Raw genomic sequence first — 21,888 nt, 5'->3', positions numbered from 1 at the left:
AACCTTTCTTTTTTTCTCACTACATCTGGTGGGTGGTGGGCTAGAAGGGAGGTTAAAGCATTTAAGAACCATTTGAGTAGGTTGAGTAAAAAATCTAAAGCTACAGTGTGTTGTTAGGCAATTTTGTTATTTGTAAATATCTTAGAGTATATTTACAAAAACTAAAATGTCTATGAGAAAACTTAGTGATAAGGTTATGGCCGTTGATGTCTGTTGTTGCATATATGATTATGCAACAAAATGTCACTGTGAGCATGTGGCTGACTATATTGAGTACCTACTTAAAATGTCTGTTTCATACATATAAATATATTCCTGGTAGGCAATGTCATTTAGTTACTGAATCAGTCAGTACGAAGATAATGAAACTTTTTCTATAAAAAATTTTGAAGTTAAAATATAACCACATTTTCTCCCTTCCCTTCATACCTATACCCTCCTTTGTTTTCACTCAGATTCATACCTCTGGTTTTTTAAATGTCATTACATAGATTTACATGTTTATGTATGTATAAACATATAAATACAACCCCCTTAGTACTTATAGTGTTGTATGTGACTTCAGGGCTGACTGTTGGAATTGGAGCCCCCTGAGGAGCTCTGCCATGGAGACTATTCTTTTCTTCTTAGTGTTTCTTGGTTGCCTGGACTTCTTTGTCTAGGATTAAGGCTTCATGAAAATTAGTTTTTCAGTGTATTGATTTAATATTGCTAGGTTTTGAGATTGCAATTAAATATGTATAAAGTACTATTCTAGTTTTCTGAAAGTTCATTTAATTTTTGTTGCACTTCAGCAGTGATCTTTAAAAACTCATTGAAGTGATCTAAAGTGGTAATACATGACCTGTAATCCCAGCATAAGGAGACTGAGATGGGAAGGTATGAGAGCAGCCTCCATAGGCTACAGAGTGAGACCCAATCTTAGGATTGGGTGCAGCAGCAACAGCAAATCACCTAGAAGATAAACTTCATGTAAATGATTAAAGTATTTTTAAATTCCTTCTATTAGTTAAAAATTTATATTCCTTATAAAATGAAAATTAGTAAGACTTCATTTGCTGTAGAAAACATAGTGTAACATCTGTGAAAAGAATAATTATGTAATATAAACTGTAACAACTCCAGAACGAAGGGTTAATTTTATTATCTTAAAGTTGAGGAAAGGCTGGTTGTATGTTTGTCTAACAAGATTTTGTGGTGGGTTGTAGTAAGAGGCTCATCTATAGCTGGGATTCTGGTGAGTCGGAATCTCTTGAAATTTTAACAAAGTTCTGTGACTATCTGTCACTTACTCTAATTAGAGGGGCCTATATAAATAATCTAGTTTACAAGTGAGTCTGTTTTAAAAATGTTAAGTAAAGCTACTTATGTGTTGTATAGTGTGGTTGAATGAGTTGAAAGATTTTCTGCTTTGTAGCCCGGGCTCTGTAGGAGAAATCCCAGCTTGTCTCCATTCAGTGGCACTGTTTGGCCATGTGCTGTGTGCTCCCTGGAGACCTGCAGGCATGGCAGTGGCTAGGAAGGCTTCAGGCTGCCCTACCCTTTGCACCTAGGACTGTTGCGACTGGTGGTTGGTAGCTATTTTTATTTTACCTCCATTGACTCTTCAGTTCTTTTCTTTACCATTCTCTTTTTGTTTTAGGTTCATTCTTATTTTTTATGTCTCTTCTCAGAATTTTGACACCCTTTTTCTAAAGGCACCATGTTAATTTCTTCTCCAACCGCAGTAGGAAAGTCAGAAAATAATAATGAAAGCTGATTTAACTACTTGACTTTCATTTTATTTAGAAAAAAATCTACTGTAATTTTTAGTTTCTTGATGGATAAAGGAAGAAATATGGGTTGACTTGACTCTTGATTTCTGACAACATTCTTGTGTTTGGAATAAGATGCACATTGCCTAAATTATTTATATGCATGCCTATATGTGTACCATGTGTGTGCTTGGTGTTTGTGGAGGTCAGAAGAGAGCATTGGATCTCCTACAGTTAGTTATGAACCACCATGTGGGTGCTAGGAACGTAACCCAGTCCTCTGCAAGAGCAACAAGTACTCTAAACTGCTGAGTCATCTTTCCAGCCTTCCATAATTATATTTTTGTTCATCTCTTAAGAGCATAGAGATTTTAAATACTGTTTTTGTTTATTGTTGTATATTTTGTCAAGAAGTTTAATTTTGTATTCCCTTACACTTGGGTGTATTTTGAATTTCTCAGTTTGCCTATTAATATAATGTGTATTACTTGCCTAGAAAAAAAAGTTGTAAATATCACAATTAAGAATTTAATAGTGAGTGCAGGGTTAAAAGTGTGCTCCAGCATACATGTGTGTGTATAAGTAAATAAATAGTGTGAAGAAATATACATGTGCGTACACAGTAGTGAGTAGAAAAGAGGACAAGAAAGGCTAAGTATTAGGGGATGATGAAGTACCAAATACAAACACTGAACATAAATTATAAGGAGGATATAAAGCTAATAGCTTTTTTTAGTTTAACTGTTGTGGATTTTTTAGACTTAGTGTGGATAAGTCCATAAAAACATATTCAGTAGTGAAGGTATAAAATCCAGTGTGAAGCTGGACAGCTTCCATTCTAGTTGGTTACTCTAACTATACATTTCACTGAGTTGTGTCTTTGGGTCTGGGTTTGTGTGTGATTTGTTTTTCTTTAATTTGAAACTTTCTTATAATTAAGTTTAAAATTTAAAAAAATATGTATTTTAATTTGTGGAGAGATGGATCAGTGGTTTAGAGCATTGCTACACTTCCAGAGGACCCAGGTTCAATTCTTATTACCCACATCATGGCTCACAACCACCTGTAACTCCAGTTGCAGGAGATTCAGTACTTTCTGGCCTCCTTGGGCACCAGACGCTCACACTTGGTAAGCAGGCACACATGCAGGCAAAGCACCCACATACATAAAATAAAAATTAGAATTCTTTCATGTAGGTGGGTGGGAAGGTAGGGCAGGGGGTTCCTTTATGGACTCAGTTCTCTTCTTCCTACCGTTACGTGGGTCACAGGGACTGAACTCAGGCTATTGGGTTTACATACCAAACACCTTTGCTTGCTAAGCCAGCTTGGTGGCTTCAAGAAACCTATTTTTAGAGAAATCTTATATTGAATACCTTTTTCAGTGTAAAGAATCTGTTGGTGACGGTGCCCTCTCTCATCTGCCCTGAGGTTTCTTCACTAGTGTATATCAGGCTTACAGGAAGTGAAGTACATGCATTTTGGGGTATTTTTTCTTTTTCATTTGAAAATTTCCAACCACTGTCAGATTTAGTGCTGATTAAATTTCAAGTAAGATAAAATCTGATCATATAACAGTCCTAGTCTAAGGAGTTCAACCTCATCACAGAGTACATGCTAGAATAATAAGTGACTGTAGGGGTTTGCTTTGTTTTTCTTTTTTCTTTTTCATTTTGCTTGTTTTTTTGTTTTGTTTTTCAAGATATAATGTTTCTCTGTGTAGTAGCCCTGGCTATCCTGGACTTGCTTTGTAGACCAGGCTGGCCTCATACTCACAAAGCTCTGCCTGCCTCTGCCTTCTGAGTGCTTACTGGCTTGTGCCACCATGCCTGGCTGTGACTGTATCTTTACTGTTGTGCCTTAGTGGCTGTTGATGCCATTTGTGCTTTCTTTTTCTTCTTCTTTTTTTTTCCCATCAAAACCTTTTATTTTTTTTAAAATTAGGTATTTTCTTCATTTACATTTCCAGTGCTATCCCAAAAGTCCCCCATACCCTCCCACCCTATTCCCCTACCCACCCACTCCCACTTCTTGGCCCTGGCGTTCCCCTGCACTAAGGCATATAAAGTCTGCACGACCAATGGGCCTCTCTTTCCAGTGATGGCCGACTAGGCCATCTTCTGATACATATGTAGCTGGGGGGGGTACTACTTAGTTCATATTGTTGTTCCACCTATAGGGTTGCAGATCCCTTTAGCTCCTTGGATACTTTCTCTAGCTCCTCCATTGGGGGCCCTGTGATCCATCTAATAGCTAACTGTGAGCATCCACTTCTGTGTTTGCTATCTTTTTCTTCTTTTTTTAATGGCTTTCTGAGACAGGGTTTTTCTGTGTAACAGACCTGGCTGTCCTGGAACTTGCTTTGTGTGCCAGGCTGGCCTCAAACTCACAATGATCTGCCTATCTTTGCCTCCCAAGTGGGATTAAAGGTATGCCCCACCATGCCTGGCTGCCATTTGTTTTTTTTTGTTTTTGTTTTTTTTTTTTCTTTTCTTTTCAAAGCTTTATTGTACATACTTTTAAAGCATGTACTTGAACACAGCATGGATTATTCTTAAGAACAGTCTATACTAACCAGTCTGATTTAAACTAACTATGGAAATCTATTTAGTGCTATCCAAGGGATGTTTGAGATCGTTGACTATCTTAAGTCTTCCACTAGTGAGAAACAGTGACAGGAAACTATGTCGCGTATGCCATACACTGCGGTAGAAAGGTGAATCTGCTAGTGTATTGTTTAAGTACATAGGTACAATGCAAAGCTCAGATAAAGATTTTGATTGCTGCTGTTAAATAATTTGTGTATAATTGTTGAATGCATAAAGAAATCACATGTAAAATTGATTTTTGCTTATTTAAATTCAGAAGTGGTGGTTTTATTTTTGTTATCTGATTATTGTGGTGTTGGGAATCAAACCCAGGATCTCTTACATGTGAGACAAGCCCTTAGTCATTGAGCTATGTCTCCAACCCCAGAAGGACTTTAGTTTGATGGAGCTTCTTTACTGGTAAACCAGTAGTTTGAACATTAACTTTTAATACTAGTTCATCACACAAAGGCTCATGATGTGTCTGAGTACACTTAAATGGTGAGCTGTGAAGACCTGTGGTATAAAATTAACTAAGTTTTGTTTTTTGTTTGTTTTTGTTTTTTCGAGACAGTGTTTCTCTGTAGAGCCCTGGATGTCCTGGAACTCACTTTGTAGACCAGGCTGGCCTCGAACTCAGAAATCCGCCTGCCTCTGCCTCCCAAGTGCTGGGATTAAAGGAGTGTGCCACCACCACCCGCCCGCCCGGCAAGTTTTGTGTCCCTATAGTTCAAAGATACAAATAATTAAGCAAGGACAAACACAAAAACTATAGGTCATTATTTTAATTTCATCTTTTTCCCAAAGAAAATTGCTGAATAGAGTTCAACTTAGAACTTTAAACTTTACTTTTTCTTTCTTTTTTTACTGGTTCCTTTTTCTTTTAATAAATTACCCCCATATTGTGCTTTTCCCTTAGAACATTTGCACCAATGTGGGATGTATTCAAAACATCTACAGAGAAATTAGCAAATTGTCATTTGGATCTTGTTAGAAAATTACAGGAATTAATAAAGGAAGTTCAGAAGTATGGAGAGGAGCAAGTCAAGTCTCATAAGAAGGTAACTCTCTCTCTTTCTGTTGAAGGTTGAGCAGTTGCATAGTAAATGCTTCAGAGTTCATTTTATTGAACCATTTCTTTTTTTCTTTCTTTTTAAAAAAATTTTTTTTATTAGGTATTTTCTTCATTTACATTTCCAATGCTATCCCAAAAGTTCCCCCCCCATGCCCTCTCCCCCCACCCCCTCCCCACCATTGAACCATTTCTTATTAAACAGACTAAAGAAGAAGTCGCAGGGACTCTGGAAGCAGTCCAAGCCATTCAGAATATAACTCAGGCACTCCAGAAGTCGAAGGAAAATTACACTGCCAAATGTGTAGAACAGGAACGTCTGAAAAAGGAAGGAGCTACACAAAGAGAAATAGAAAAGGTAATTATGATAAAAATATCTCTAAAACTTCCAAAGTATTTCTTTTATATGTGTAGTTGTGTATGTAGAGCATGTGCACACACGGAGGCCAGAGGTCACTTTGTCCTCCTCTGTTACTCTCCCTTATTTCCTGAACCTCGATCTACCTGAGCTAGATTGTGGCCACTGAGTGCCTGCAGTCTAAGAGTCTCTGCTTGCTTCAGTACCAGGATTGCAGAAGGACAGACACCACCATGCCTGGCTTTTATATAGATGCTGGGGACCTGAACCCAAGTCTCTTTGCTTCCATGGTATAAAATTTACTGAGCTATCTCCCCACCCTGGTTACTTACACAGTAAGATAGTTAATGAAATAATTTAATGTATTTAGAAAAACATAACCATGTAGCAATAAGCTTTAAGTGTATGTTGTTGCTGACTGAACAAAATTTATATTGTATTTTAGTGGACCATAACCTTTTTTCCTATTTTGTTTTAACTGAGAGTAGGTCTTTTTTTCTTTTCTTTTTCTTTTTCTTTTTCTTTTTCTTTTTCTTTTTCTTTTTCTTTTGTGTGTGTTTTGTTTTGTTTTGTTTGAGATAGAATCTCTGTGTATTTCTGGCTGGTTGTAACTCACTATGGCTTCAAAGTTGGAGATCCGCCTGCCTTTGCCTCTTGGTTGCTGGATTAGAGGGGTGTGCCACCATAGCTTTTACTCTTCCTCTTAAAGCAGTTCACCCACTCATTTACTTGATGCATATTTCATTTAGAAACAATTTTGAAATCTTTGTAAAATATTTAACATACTTAATTGGAAAAATATAATGTATACCTTTGTATAAAAGTAAAATGAAAAAATTAAAAATTTGGTGGGATTTGGAGTAATAAGTTTCTTTATAGTTTATATAATAAATACAAATTGGGACGCAAGAAAAGATAAGGTAAACCGGGCGTGATAGCGCACGTCTTTAATCCCAGCACTCGGGAGGCGCAGAGGCAGGCAGATTTCTGAGTCCAAGGCCAGCCTGGTCTACAGAGTGAGTTCCAGGACAGCCAGGGCTATATAGAGAAACTCTGTCTCAAAAAAACAAAAAACAAAACAAAAAAAAAAATCTTTTTTTCTTTTCTCTTAAAAAAAAAAAGAGAAAAGAAAAAAAAAAAGATATCTTCTAGTACATATCTTCTTTGTGAAGTTATGTTCCTCCAAACAGTTGACTTTATTACTATTGACTTACAATAGTGATATCAGTATTATTATTGTGAGAATTCATCACTATATTGTCTTTAGCAGCATGTTACTTGAAAAATTATTGAATTTCCAGTTTCTTAATATAATAAAGACAAATTTACAAGTTTGTTTTAGCTTCATGCTTTAGAATAGATTATTGCCTTAATGAGTGATTTGCTTCAGTATATTTTGTGAGTGAAATATATTTTGAGCATATTTTCCCCTCCCCAACTCCTCCCAGATCTTATCTCCCTGACCACACAACTTTGTTCTCTCTCCCTTCCTCTCTTTCTCTTTTTCTCTTAAAAAAAAAATGGAAAGAAAATTAAACAGAAAACCAGTAAGACAAAAAATGTCCAAATGAGGGCTGGAGAGATGGCTCAGTGTCTAAGAGCACTGACTGCTCTTCCAAAGGTCCTGAGTTCAAATCCCAGCAACCACATGGTAGCTCACAACCACCTGTAATGAGATCTGACGCCATCTTCTGGTGTGTCTAAAAACAGCTACAGTGTACTTACATATAACAAATAAATAAATCTTCAGAAAAAAAGTCCAAATGAAACAAAAAACCCACAGAATAAAACAGGGAGTTTGTTTTGTGTTGGGCAACTATTCCTGGGCATGGATACTGCCTTGGAGGGGCTTGATAATACCCAGTGACACTCTTATCAGAGCAAACCGACTTTTCCCTTTGCCAGCAGGCATCAGTTTCAAGTAGTTTCTTGCTTAGGAGTGGGACCTGATGTCTGAATCCCCTTCTTAGTTTTGGGACCCTGTCTGGGTCATGTTCTTTAGGGTGAGCTACTCAGTACAAGTCAGTGCTTAGACATGCCTTTATGTAACAACAAAGCTTAGTAATGTACAGTTTTTATGTTGTTCCTTGTTCGAAACATAAAAATAGCTGTTAACAGTTATTTACAAATTTGTGTATGTGCCAGGTCCTGTCATAAGCTTTACAGTTTTTCAGTGATAAGATAGTGTGCTGGAATCAGTGCTCTCCTTTACGTGAGTTTCAGAGCTGTCTGGTATGGCAGCCAGCATCCTTTACCTTCTGAACCGTGGCCATCTCATTAGCTCCCAAGCAGTTTATCTAATTATACTGGGGTAACTGTTGCAGCCTTAAAAATATCTTGTGTTATTTCTATTTTAGGAGTAAGAGAGCAATGTAAAACTCAAAGATATCTATTAGGGGGAAGTAAATGGTAGGTCCAGAATTTTAATTAATTTTCTTCTGGCTCCAGGCCAGTTTTACTTAATATGGCATCCTACATGTACTTTATTTAAGAAGGTGGGAAAGGAGCTGGAGAGATGGCTGTGAGTTAGAATCTTAGCACCCATGTCAAGCAGTTTAGAATTGACTCCAGTTTCAGGGGTTCTGATACCTTCTGGCCTCGCTAGGTATTCTCACACATGTGATAGACACACACGTACCACAAATACAAAGAAAACTTGCTTTTAAGGCAGAAAAGCATATAATATGTGTTATAATTTTTATTGAATTTTAGGGAACACAAAATTGTCTATTTAAAGACCATGTATTTCTGTTGCCAATCTTAACCCACAGCAAAGCTAGTTTTTCTGTTTCCAGTTCTTGTCCTGGAAATTCAGCTAAAGGTAATTATATATTGGCACCGATTGGCCCTACTCAAATGTCCTGTTAGAAAGCTTTCACTTGGCTCTTAGCATTACTCTAGACCCCTTGGAGGTATTTTTAGTCATCTAGACTAATTACTTGATATGTCCCCCATCCCATGGTTTGATGAAGCTTACTTTGTTCTTACCAAGGATAGGTTGACCTAGCATATCCTGCCATTGGCTGCTCATCACTGCCGTCAAGACTATGGAGATGCTTTTCTATTGACATCACGCAGCTTGCCCTGCACCTTTGAACTCTTATTTTACAGCCCATCTTCTTATGTCCAAATTGATCAGCCTTTAGACAGTAGGTATTTCTTGTTTTTCCTCTGCCTCCCCCAAGGCTGGCTTGCTCCTCCCAGACCCTCTGTCTGCCTTGGCTTGGTGCTCCTGTTGTCCACATACCACTGTCTACAGTACTGAGGACTCTTTAGCTATGTGTCCAGTACAGAGCTTTGTAGGATCTTTTCTCCAGACTGTGTCTCATCCAAAGTTTATATTGATTTCTGTGGTTTTGTTACTTTCTGATTTCTATTTATATGTTGGTTATTTTACAAAGTTCTTGAAGAAAAGATGTCTTATATAATTTCATGTTCCTTTCATTATATTTACTATTTTCATTAAGTAATTGATAAAACTATATTATTGCCATAGTGGGTTTTTGTAAAAGAGTGCCTGAAAAATAGATAAAAATTTAAAACAAATTTATTGGTTTACTGGACCATCCTAGAAACTGAGAACTATCATAGCAAACCAGTTTTTTAAATTTTGAGTTTGGTTTGTAGAGTTTTTTGGTTTTTGTTTTTTCGAGACAGGGTTTCTCTGTATAGCTTTGGCTGTCCTGGAACTCACTCTGTATATAGGCAAGATTAGCTTTGAACTCAGAAATCCTGACAGAGTGCTGGGATTAAAGGCATGTGCTGCCATCACTTGGCTAGTTTATAAACTTTAATTAGACATTAAATAGAATATGTGTGCATTAATGGGAAAGAAGGATGACCTACTATTGTAGAAAAGTGTGTCAAGTGTCTTCTGATTGGTGTACGTTTTTACATTGCTTCCTTACCAGTTTCTCACAGCTGTTACTTATGGTTATAGAATCTTGCTCTGGGCTATAAAGTGGGCATGTTTGAATTTTTTGAACATTCCATTAGAAAAAGTCCATGTGTGTGTGGGGGTGGATATGGGGGACCTTTGGGATAGCATTGAAAATGTAAACGAGGAAAATACCTAATAAAAAAAAATTAAAAAAAAAAAAGAAAGAGTCCATGTTTGATTCCTGAGTTATTGTCTGTCCATTAAAAAAAAAAAAAAGAAGTGATTAAGACAGGCATTAAAGGATTAAAGTTGGTGTATCAAAACAACTCTTAAATGTATTTTTAATTTGTTACTTCATATTACCTTACACTAAGAAAGAAAAACAGTTAACTTCAGTTTTTATGCTTTTGGGGGTGGGCTGGAAAGGTGGCCTTGCAAGGGACCCAGGTCTGATTCCTAGCACTCATATTGTGGCCCACAGCCACCTCTAACTCTGCTGTCAAGAGATCTGATGCCTTCTGCTCTCTGAGAGCACTAGGTATGCAAACACTACTATACACAAAATAAATACATCTTTAAAAAGTGCTTTTGTTTTGTTACAGGCAGCTGTTAAGTCTAAGAAAGCTACAGATACTTATAAACTTTATGTGGAAAAGTATGCATTAACAAAAGCAGATTTTGAGCAGAAGATGACAGAAACAGCCCAGGTTGGTATTTTTAAGGCTTTAAATTAAAGACAGGATGCTTATATTTGTGAACATTGGCTAAATAATAGAATTTTTGTTTAATTTTCTTAGTATTAGAAAAGATTAACTGAACTGTTTGAGTGCTGTGGTGGTTTATATTGGCATCTTGTTTGGGAGGTGGAGGCCAACATGGCAGAGTGCGAGTGCTTCTTATACCAGTTGTCTTTCATGTCACCACGACCAAACAGCTGAGAGCTTGGGTCATGGTTTAGTTGGTCACAATAGAGAGGACAGAGAAGACAAGGCTACTTCCTTACATCTTAGTGGATTGGGAAGCAGAAGTTAAGTCTGGAAGCAGAGCCAGCCTCGACTCCCCAAGCCCCGTCCCTGTCCTCGACATCTGCCAGCTAGGCACATTTGTCCACGGGATTCCGTGGTGTCTCAAAACAGTTAAGCAGCTGGGGACCAAGTGTTCAAACACAGAAGCCTGTGATGGGCATTTCACATTCTGACTATAACAGCGCCATGCGAGCTTACTCAAATACATAAGAGCTGTTTAAATACAATGAGGAAAATGAAGGCTTTGCAGATGGTGAAGACCATGCTGGTTGTCAGGCTTGAGTCTTGATTTTATGATGTCTGTGTAAGAAGAAAACTGGAAGATAGTCAGTACTGAAGATACAGCAGTAAACAAAGCAGTGAAAAGCTCTGTTCTCAAATTTTCATGGATGAAGGTAGACAATGAGATGCTCCTGTAACTTGGGGTAAATGATAGGTAATTTGGTGGTGTTTCAGCCCTAGTGGAAGGAAGGCCTATTTTAAGGTGGGTACACTTGATGAGTTCTACCTAATAGCACTTCTACTCTCGCTCTTGTCTTCTTATGTTCTTAGCACCTAGCACCATTTATGGCATCAGGAATTTCATTTCATTTAGTAGCTAGCACAGGACCCTGCAGACCACAGTGACTTACCATCTCATGCTGCATGGTCTTCACAGTGTGCTGCAGCTCTGGGCCCGAGGCTAACGATGGGACTTTGGAACATTGTAGTCATCATTTCTGAGGGGTGCACCATGATGGAACATACTGCTTCCTGTTCTGTTTTGTGTCTTTTCTACGTGTACATTTTATGAGGACAAAGCTCAGATACTTTGTTTATTCTTATTTTCTCAGCAGCTAAAATGGTTTCTCATTTGGGGGGGCCATATATTAGATGTGAAAGAAGTCTTGATAATTCTGAATCTTTGCTAGTTCCTTTTTCTTTCTCCTCACGTGAGGAAATAAAAGACTTCCATCTCATACCCCAAAAGGTTTGTTTGTGTGTACATGTGCATACTTGCAGGCACACATGTCCATGTTTACTTGTTATGCCAAAGGCACTGCTAGATGCAGGTATACTCAATTGACAGTACAGAGGATGGGGACAGGTATGAAATGTAAGCCATGTTTTTATAAGTGTTATAAAGGGGAGGACTAAGCTTCTAGGAGAGAGAATAATAAGAGTAACCTAGAATTTAGACTTGTTTTGGAGACATGATACCTAGCACTGAGACTTGGGGCAGGCAGGTAAAGGCACTTGCTGCCTAACATCCAGAATTCAGCAAGTTATCATCTGACTTCTACATGAGCCATGGCACACCCCTCTCCCCAATGCAACAAATAAATGTAAAACACATAAATCAAGAGATAAAATGGAGATTTGAATGTAGGGCAGAAGAAGCCTAGACTTTGAGGCCATGAACATGAAGTCCAGGAGTGTAAAATATAAAATAAATGGATGCTATAGTCTACAAAGAAAAATATAAAACTGAGAGGAATAAAAAGGAAATAGTTAAAAAGAAACGAGCTTAAGAAGTTGGGTGAAGACTAGGATATACAAAGGATTAGTTGTTCTCTAAGAGCAGCTGGCAGCTTGGTAGCCACCTAAATTTTGTTGTAACATGATTGGATCTGTGTTTTAAAAGTTAGCTCTGGCAGTTATGTGAAGACTGTATTATTCTAGCCCAGAAGTGATGAGTAGTCCAGTTTGGAAGTCAGCAGAATAGTCAGGTGATGAGAGTGAGGAGGGTCTTGTGGTCCATTTTGGAGGAGAGCTGCAAATGCTGTGGGTGCCTAAGGGATTAGGGAGGGAGCGATTCTCAGGGAGCTGAGATCACTTTCAGATTTTGACTTGTCAGATTCGTGGAGAAAGAGAAATGGGAGAGGCTTCATGAAGCACTTAGTTGGCGTGTGGCGAGCAGGTCGTGCTGAGGTAGACAACATGTTGACTCTGCGGTAGCAGGTGCAGTCGTAGCATTGGATGTAGTGTTCCAGTCTTAGAGCCACAATTTTGGATCCTCACAGTTTCCTAAGTCCAAATTTGTTTTTATCATAAGTCTTTCAACAGCAAAACTTGATCTGAATCTGCATGGAGCTGTTTATAATTTCAGCTTAGACTGAATGTACATGCTTTTGCTACAAATATTAATGTTATTGATAAGCAAAAGATTATACTGATAATCGTATAAAATAGGCTATATTGTTATAGTACCATGTGTATTTATTTTAAAAAGAAAAAAAAATCTAAAATGTACCTGGCTCCAAAGATTTTGGGTAAGAGGTTATAATTTGAGCCATTATAAAATAGTGTGGGTTCACAAAGCCCTGATGATGTCATGCTTGTTTTGCACGGGGTCCTTGAAAACTTGATGGAGGAAGAGAAGCTGAACCCCAAGTAAAAGCCAGAGAAAAAGAAAAGTCGGATGTGTTATGACAGCAAAGCCACTGATGATGAGTGCAGAGGGCTCCATCAGCTGTGGTATATGGAAAAAAACGGTGCTTCCACAAGAAGGCTTTGCTTCTATTAAATGAGATTTCTAAGATAGTGAAGTTTCTGTTGCGAAGAAGATGCTGCAGATAGAGCAGATGCTGGTTTGTCTTTTAAATTGTTAAGCACATGTATTATAAGGTAGTTACTATTGAATGGTTAATTTTTCACTTCTACTAATTAAAATACTTTCAGTTAATTATTTAAATTAGCATAGGGATTAAAAGCTGTTCAGTATTTTTTATTGTATTGGTGTTACTTAATATTTTTTAAATTAAATAAATATTTTATGAGAGTTTCACCTGCATAGGTCAGAAGAGGGTATCAAGACCCCCTGGAACTGAAGTTACAGGCAGTTGTGAGCTATTGTGTAGGTGCTGGGAATTGAATATGGGTCTTCTGGAGTAGCAACCTTATCTTATCTACTGAGCCATCTCTCCACCCTCTAAATTTTTTTAAATTTATATTTGTTTGTAGGGCACAGAACAGCTTGATGAAATGGGATGTCTCCTGCCACTTTGTGGGATTCAGGGTCTAACTAAGACCTGCAATTTTATGAACACACACACACACACTCTGTTTTTGTTTGTTTGTGCTTGTTTTTTAGATTCTTTTAGGTCAAACTGACCTCAAACTTGTGATCTTGCCTCATTCTCTTGAGTGCTGGAATTATAGGCTGGTATGATCATGCCTCATTTTGATGTTATTCCCCCCCCCCCCCTCAAATCTAGGTTTCACTATGTAGCCCTAGGTGAGTTCACTAGGAACTCACTCTATAGACCAGGCTGCCATTGAACTGCCATTGATCTGCCTTTGCCACCCTATGCTAGGATTAATGGTATATGCCAACACAGCATAGACCATTTGTGGGATACCATATGACATTTTTTAAAATGTCAATATTTTAAAAGCATTCCTTACCTTTTTCTGTTTCTCATTGCATTTTTTCAAAATAGCATTTTAATTATTTACTCAGCCATTTGCAAATGGACATTAATTTGCTTGAACAGATGTGAGCCACACTACTTGTGAAGAGAGAGATATGTTTAATAATTCTTGCTAGCGTGTATATTTCCTCTTACATTTTTCTGTGTCTTTTCTGTTTTTGATGATGCTCATGTGGTTCCTACTTACACCCATGGAAACACACTGCCTAGTATTGTTTTTATTTTTTCTCAAGATTTATTGTTTTTAATTATGTAATATTTGCCAATAGAGGCCAGAAGAGGGTATTGGATCCCCTGGAGCTGGAGTTACAGGCAGTTTTAACTGCTGAACCACTTTCTGAATCCCTGTGTATCCCAAGCTGGCCTCAAACACATGGCTTTCTTCTTTAGCCTCCCAGCTGTAAGCCGCTACGTGCCACTAAGACGGGTTCCCATTATTTCTTTCCTTTTTTTCATTTTTGAAGAAACCTCTATGTGTGTATGAATGTATGTTTGGTGAGTGTGTGTCATGTGTGTGGGTATGTCTCGAGTCAGAAGAGGGTTATAGGTCCTCTGAAGTAATAGTCAATAATTTTGAGAACTAACATTAGTTAGCAATGTGCCTTTTCTATCCTAGAAGAAAACCCCAGAATCTCAGACTTCTATTTCATGTGCAGCTTGATCTTCATGCGTGTTTCCCCACAACTGAAGCAGGGGCTTACCCTGACATTGTTGCCTGCCTGTGAATCCTGTTTCCCTAATTGGACTGCCTTGTCTGGCCTCAGTGGGAGAGGATGTACCTAGTCCTGTAGTGACTTGAGGTGCTAGAGTGGGTTGGTACCCAGGGGCAAACCTCCCCCTTCTAAGGTGAAGGTGAAGGGTCATGTGAGGAGTGGCCTGGGAAGAGAGGAGGGACTGTGATTGGGATGTAGAGTGAATAACTAAACAACTTCTTTTTTTTTTTAAATTAGGTGTTTTCTTATTTTACATTTCAAATGCATAAATAAACTTCTTAAAAAGGCTAAAGAAAAAAAAAAGGAATTGTATCTGAACTACACATTGAGTTAAATGTGGATTCATGATTCAAGATACTTCTGGTTGGGGTCCAGGAGAGATGGCTCAGTAGTTAAGAGCACTGGCTGCTTTTCAGAGGACCTGGGTTCAAGTCTCAGCACCCACCAGCATGTCAGCTCACAACTATCTATAACTCTTGTTCCAGGGGATCCGACACCTCTTTTGGCCTTTTAAGGCATGGCAGGCACATGGTGCACAGATACACAAGCAGGCAAAACACTCATACACAAAAAATAAACATGACACTTCTGAGTGAGTAGTTCAAAACCTACCTTATTTGGTAAAGCTGTTTTAAAAAAGGAATGAGCCAGGAGTGGTGGCGCATGCCTTTAATCCCAGCACTCGGGAGGCAGAGGCAGGCGGATTTCTGAGTTCAAGGCCAGCCTGGTCTACAAAGTGAGTTCTAGGACAGCCAGGGCTATACAGAGAAACCCTGTCTCGAAAAAACAAAAACAAAAAAAACCCAAACAAACAAACAAACAAAAAAGAGCCAGGCATGGCGGTGCACGTCTTTAATCCCAGCACTCGGGAGGCAGAGGCAGGCGGATTTCTGAGTTCAAGGCCAATCTGGTCTACAGAGTGAGTTCCAGGGTAGCCAGGGCTACACAGAGAAACCCTGTCTCGAAAAACCAAAAAAAAAAAAAAAAGGAATGAAAACACACTTTTCCTTGGAAGAAGGGAGTCATCCATATGAAATTAACTATATGAGTCAGCTTTACTATATTTGGTTGTATTTGTTTATGATATAATATTTTGTTAATTTCTGACATTTAAGCTAAGGCCCATTTTTTTAAAAAATATTTTTTATTAGATGTATTTATTTTATGTAAGTATTTTGCCTGCATGTATGCATGTGTACCATGTACATGGTGCCTGCAGAGGTCAAAAGGAGGAACAGATCTGGACTTAGGGATGATTGTGAACCATCATGTGTGTGCTGGGAACTGAACCCTAGTCTACTGCAAGGTGATCCAGGGCTCTTGTAGAGCACCCTCCCAGTCAGCGCTGAGCCGTCTCTCCAGCCCCTGGGCCGTTCCTTCTATTAAGAACTTAGGAGAATCATCCTCCTATGGGATGTTCCTCAAGGCTCCCCCTTTAAAGGTTTTAGTATAGAATAGAGTTTATTCAGGGCATGGGGAGGGGAGGGGAGGGGAGGTAAGAGGGTAGTAGAGGGAGAGAGAGAGTAGAGAAGAGGCTGGCCATGAGCAAGCACATGGAGAGAGGGGGAAGGGAATGGGGTAGGATGAGGGGACAGAGCAGGAGCAAGAAGGAAGAGCAAGTGAGCAAGAGTAAAGGTTTAGTTTTACTTATGTGTATTCTGTGTGTTTATTGGTGTTAGCTGAAATAGTTCCTCTGGAACTAGAGTTACAGGCTTTTATGTCGTCTGACTTGGGTGCTGGAAACTGAACTTGGGCCTTGTGCAAAAGCAAGATGTGCTCTTCAGCACCGAATCATCTCTAGCCCGGATGTTCTTCCATTCTTAAAGATAGTTCAGGACCTTGCAATAGATATGTTATTAGCTTAGTCAGGGTGAATCACTTTACTTGTCATTCTCATCAATAAGATTGAAGTTTGGGAATTATTAGTACAATTCTTCTAACATAGTTTTGCCTTTATTGATATATTTTTTAACTGATTCACACAAACTATATAATCTTTATTAATGATCTTTGATCAGGTAACTCAGTGCTAATAAATTGGGCATTAATATGAGGAGAGATAATTTAATTTAGTTTGATAACAAAAAAAAAAAGGAAGTTTAGGTCCTTTCTTTAAAACTGATCTAATTTGACAAAAAAAAAAAAAAAGTGATCTCTGCAGTAGAACTGACAGTTGTATTTTAGGGAAGGAGAAAACACTCAAAGCTTGTGAGGTCGAAGTTTCCAAAATTCAAAGAGACTGCAGTATTTCAGTATTGCTCAAGTTTTGATCATGAGTTTTACAGAGCAAGAGCTAGCAGTAGTATTCTCCGGGAGATGCTATCATAACTGGGAAAGTTTCCTTCCCAACAGCATTCCAGCCTGCCACGCTCCCCAGGCATCTGGAGACCCAGGCCCTGGTGTGCGTGTCCTCCCAGCCCAGTGCATTCCCACTTCCCATGGAGAGCCGCTAAGATGCAGAACCTTTTAGACAGGCCAGGTTGTAGACTCGAGACTTACATGGTTAGGCTTGCTTTGCTAGCATCAGATTTTAGCTTTGGAAACTTTTCTCTACTTTTTGAAACACTGTTATCTTATGGGTCTCCTCAATTTTTTACAATCTTGATTGTAGAGTTTATCCTGTACTATATTTAGACTCTGGAAAAGTTTATATTTGCCAAAGATGATGGAATAACAAAAAGTTATTAGATTCATTTGTCTAGAAGTGTTTTAAACATAGTGCTCATTAGTTTAATTTAGTTACCTATATTGAAATGGTTTCTAAAATGTCTCTGGATTCCAGAGTTTATGTTTGTATGTGTTTATATATATTTTATAATCAAAACTTTTATATTTCAAACCCAGAAATTTCAAGATATTGAAGAAACTCACCTCATTCACATAAAGGAAATTATCGGATCCTTGTCAAATGCTGTCAAGGAGATCCACTTACAGATCGGCCAGGTAACGTTTCCACTTTATGTTGAAGTGGTTCATGAAATTTTCATGTTCACTTATAGCTCTTTATTAAGTCTTTTACCACTTTGTTTGGAAATCATACATATAATAATTATTTCAGATGAAAAATAAGTATTTACATTTTTAATTGATTGCCAAACATATTTTTTAAATTATCATTATGATTTTTGTGTGTATTTGGTTGCTTTCCATCTTTTTAAAAATAAATTTATTATGTATACAGCATTGTGCTTGTGTGTATGCCTGCAGGCCATAAGAGGGCACTAGATCTCATCATAGGTGGTTATAAACCACCAAGTGGTTGCTGGGAGTTGAACTCGGAACCTCTGGAAGAGCAGCCTCTGAACTATCTCACCTGTCCCCATTATTTGTTTTTGTTTTTTTTTAAATTTTATTTATTTAATGTATGAGTACTCTGATCCTCTTATAGATGGTAGTGAGCCACCATGTGGTTGCTGGGACTTGAACTCAGGATCTCTGGTAGAGCAGTCAGTGCTCTTCTTAACCGCTGAGTCAGCTCATCAGCCCATCCTATTTGTTTCTTCGAGACAGGGTTTCTCTATGTAGTTCTGGCTGTCCTAGAACTCACTCTGTAGACCAGAGCAGCCTCAAACTCAGAAATCCTCCTGCCTCTGCCTTCTAAGTGCTGGGATTAAAGGTGTGTGATGACCATTTATTATTTTTTTTAAGATATATTTTTATTGAATTAAAAAAATTGTATGTGGATATGTACACATGACTGCAGATGCTCAGAGGTGAGAGGTATCAGATGCCCCTGGTTTCTATGAGTGACTTCAGTGGATGATGGGGATTGAACAATCACTAAGCCATCTCTCCAGCCCCAATTTAAATTGTTTTAAAGTAACCAAGTACTGTATAATTATACAGTTACTATATAACTATACCTGTCAGTATTACTACGTAGCTAACTATATAGTTTGTATATATTAAACATCTATTTCTTAAATAGTTGTATACATCTAAATATTAACTATATAGTCTTCATTAATTGAACATTACCAACTTCTAAGTACTTCTCTTTTCAAGTTTTAATACTTGAAAAGGTTAGAGCAGAAACTTTAGTAATTAGACAATTTAAATGTGGAAGTGTTCAGAGTGTGTTTAATGATAATTCAGGGTGTATTGCAGTAAGGAGAAATACAAAATGCCTTTTTGTTTGTTATTAAAATGTAAATATTGTCTTTATAAGTTCTATTTATCATAATAATTTTGTCTCTAGAAAAATCAAAAGTGGCAGTGATCAGTTGCCTCTAAGGCAGTGTCTTGGGGAGAACGTGATCAGAAGCTGGTCCCTAGAAATTTGTCACAGAGTTAGGAAACAGCATGGATGGTTAAACAGAAATCTGTAACCCTTTAAATTGCTTTGTAGTAGGTTTCTGAATTAAGGTAAGAATGTTATTAACAAAAGAAAAATCTCTCTATTCTTTTTTAATAGGTTCATGAAGAGTTTATAAATAACATGGCTAATACTACAATTGAAAGTTTGATTCAGAAATTTGCCGAGTCAAAAGGCACAGGGAAGGAAAGACCTGGTAAGATAAACTGCAAGGGAACAGATAGTGGCCTTGTTTTTATTTTTTTACTAACTACTTTATTTATTTGAATTTCAAATGTTGTCCCACTTCCTGGTCTCCCCTTCCCTTTGCCTTTAAGAGATCGCTCGCTCACCCCTAGCCACTCCTGCATCCCTCTAGCATCCCCCTTTGCTAGGGCAACAAGCCTCTGCAGGACCAAGCACCTCTTCTCCCATTGATGCTAGATAAGGCAATTCTTATTTTTTAAGACAGAATCTTACTATGTAGCACAGACTGGCTCATGATCTCCTGGCCTTAGTGTCCTGCATTCTTTAAAGATTTGTATTTGAATGTATGCATATAATGGGTAATTTTAACTTTATGCCACATATTTGCCCTGAATAACATTTTTAAACTGTAAAATGGAGTCAAGCTTAAAAATGAGTCATGCTAGTTTGGTTTGTCTGTTTGAGATTTATTTTGTATTTATGAGTGTTTTGTATACATGTCTATATGTATATCATGTGCATGCCTGATGCCTGAAGAGACCAAAGAGGACATAAAATTCCCTGAAATTGGAGTTATGCATGGTTGTGAGCCACCATATAGGTGCTGGGAATTCAAGATGAGTCTTCTTCAAGAACAAGTATTCTAAACCACTGAGCCATCTCTCCAGCCTCTAAGTTAAGGCATTTGTCACAGCCTTTTAGTTAATAATTTAGCTCCTGAAAATGGTTATATAACCTTTACTAAATGAATCTATCTTCAGTTTGTTTAGATTTCTGAAAGGAGAGTTAACTACAGATACAGAAGGCCTGTTTAATAAATAAAGACTGGGATAAAATATTGATCCTTTAGCACTAAGACCAATATAGAACCTTCCTTAAGTGTAATGCCTTTCTCTTCTCATGCTCATACATTTCCAGGGGATGTTTTTATTGCGTGATAACTGCTAAGCATTAGGAATGCACCAATGATTGAATGAGTGTAGCAGTCCTGCTTTCCGCTTTTGTGACTAAATGACCCCAGATTCTACATTCTACTGCTTTTGCACTCTATTTTTTTTATTCTTCCTCTTTTTTTCTTTTCCTTCCCCCCCCCCCCCTTGTTATGTGGCCCTGGTTGCCTGGTACTCAGTATGTAGACCATGCTCACAGTCTTTTTGCTTCTGCCTCCTGAGTACTGTGATAAACATCATGTGCTACCATGCATGACTTCTACATTCTTCTACATAAAAAAGGTATATGTTTCAATTTTTTGAGACAGGGGCTGTCTCTTATGTAGCTTTAGCTGTTCTTGAACTCTGTCCCTGCTTCTCAAGTGCTGGGATTAAAGGTATGGACCTCTGTGCCTGGTCCCATATCTTAATTTTTATTGAGCATATTATAAAATTGGATGTAGTAAGTAGCCATTATCTCTTATTATTTAATATATTTATAGTCTTCCATACTTCTTGACTTTGTTTATTATGTATATAGTATGTAAGAAATATATTTCACAGGTAAAAATAATTCAGTCAAATGAAAATATGGTATAGAACTCAGAAAAATAGGTAAATGATAGAAGAAAAGTTTGGGAATCAGTTTTCTTCATTATTACAGAAGTAAGACTTGAAGCCCGAGTCATTTAAAATTTCTTTTTTGCCCAAATCTCATTAATTTTTAAATGTTACTAATTGAATTATATGGTATTTCTTTCTCAGACCTTTCTGGCTTTTTCAACCTACCTGATTAATTTGTAGTTTCCTTATACTGGCTAAGGAGATATTTCTTACCAGGCCCCTTTAGAACTTTATAACATGAATGTTTGACTATGCAGTTAACAGTTAATTGGCCAGTGTTGGTGCATGCCTTTAATCCCAGCACTTGGGAGGCAGAATTAGGTAAGCCAGTCTGGTTTACAGGGCAAGTTCCAGGATAGCAAAGGCTACACAGAGAAACCTTGTCTCAATAACACAAAAACAACCCTTGGAATTGTGCTACACATAAATCTTTGAATGGTAAGATTAGATTGAAGTGGATGAGTTTATTTGCAGAAAAATCTTCATTATTTGTTCATAATCTTCAATAAGTTGCTAAAGACCAATGTGCATCTGAAGAGTGACTGTAGTACACAGGATGCAGAGTGGGTGTGCACTCAGTATTCATTATGACTCTCTGAAGTGCGGACTGGCATTTTAGTTTTACAGTTGGGCTGAGAAGCTAAAGATATGCCTGTGTGAATATATGACAAAACTGGGTTCCAGTTCCAGGACTCTTGATCCCAAGGCCAATTAGGAAAAATTTGGAGCAGACCTAGTTATAGATAAAGTGAAGATGGTGAGATAGCCAAGTAGAGATTTTATCTTTGTATTCTTGCTATGATGTCAAACTGTCGTTTTCCCAAGTGTTATCATTGTTGGGAAGTTGGGTAAGGTGTTTCAGAGATCTTCCTATATTGTTTTTTTATAACTATATAAAATATATGTATTTATATTTTATATATAATTGTGGGAAGCCACATGTGCCGTTGCTGAGTGGCACTGACTACTGCTGGCCACCATGCATAAGATTGGACAAACAACCAATGTGTACATATGCAGTAAAGTTTTTT

At 37.8% G+C, this 21,888-nt stretch overlaps 1 protein-coding gene across 5 annotated transcripts in view; it reads left to right on the top strand.

Moving 5' to 3' along the window:
- Positions 1 to 21,888, top strand: part of Fcho2 (FCH domain only 2) — a 93,172-nt gene that overhangs the window by 21,443 nt on the left and 49,841 nt on the right. For all 5 annotated transcript variants that reach the window (XR_001780779.2, XR_873743.3, XR_001780778.2 and 2 more), the window contains 5 exons: positions 5,262 to 5,403; positions 5,620 to 5,772; positions 10,255 to 10,359; positions 17,648 to 17,746; positions 19,218 to 19,314. Coding sequence is in view for 2 of the 5 variants with exons in the window: in NM_172591.3 (NP_766179.2) it covers positions 5,262 to 5,403; positions 5,620 to 5,772; positions 10,255 to 10,359; positions 17,648 to 17,746; positions 19,218 to 19,314 (596 nt within the window). In the remaining 3 variants the exon portion in view is untranslated. The remainder of the gene's footprint in view (positions 1 to 5,261; positions 5,404 to 5,619; positions 5,773 to 10,254; positions 10,360 to 17,647; positions 17,747 to 19,217; positions 19,315 to 21,888) is intronic.

The sequence above is a fragment of the Mus musculus genome, chromosome 13, assembly GCF_000001635.26.
Source record: "Mus musculus strain C57BL/6J chromosome 13, GRCm38.p6 C57BL/6J".
Taxonomy (NCBI): Eukaryota; Metazoa; Chordata; class Mammalia; order Rodentia; family Muridae; genus Mus; species Mus musculus.
This window is presented reverse-complemented; position numbering and strand designations above follow the sequence as displayed.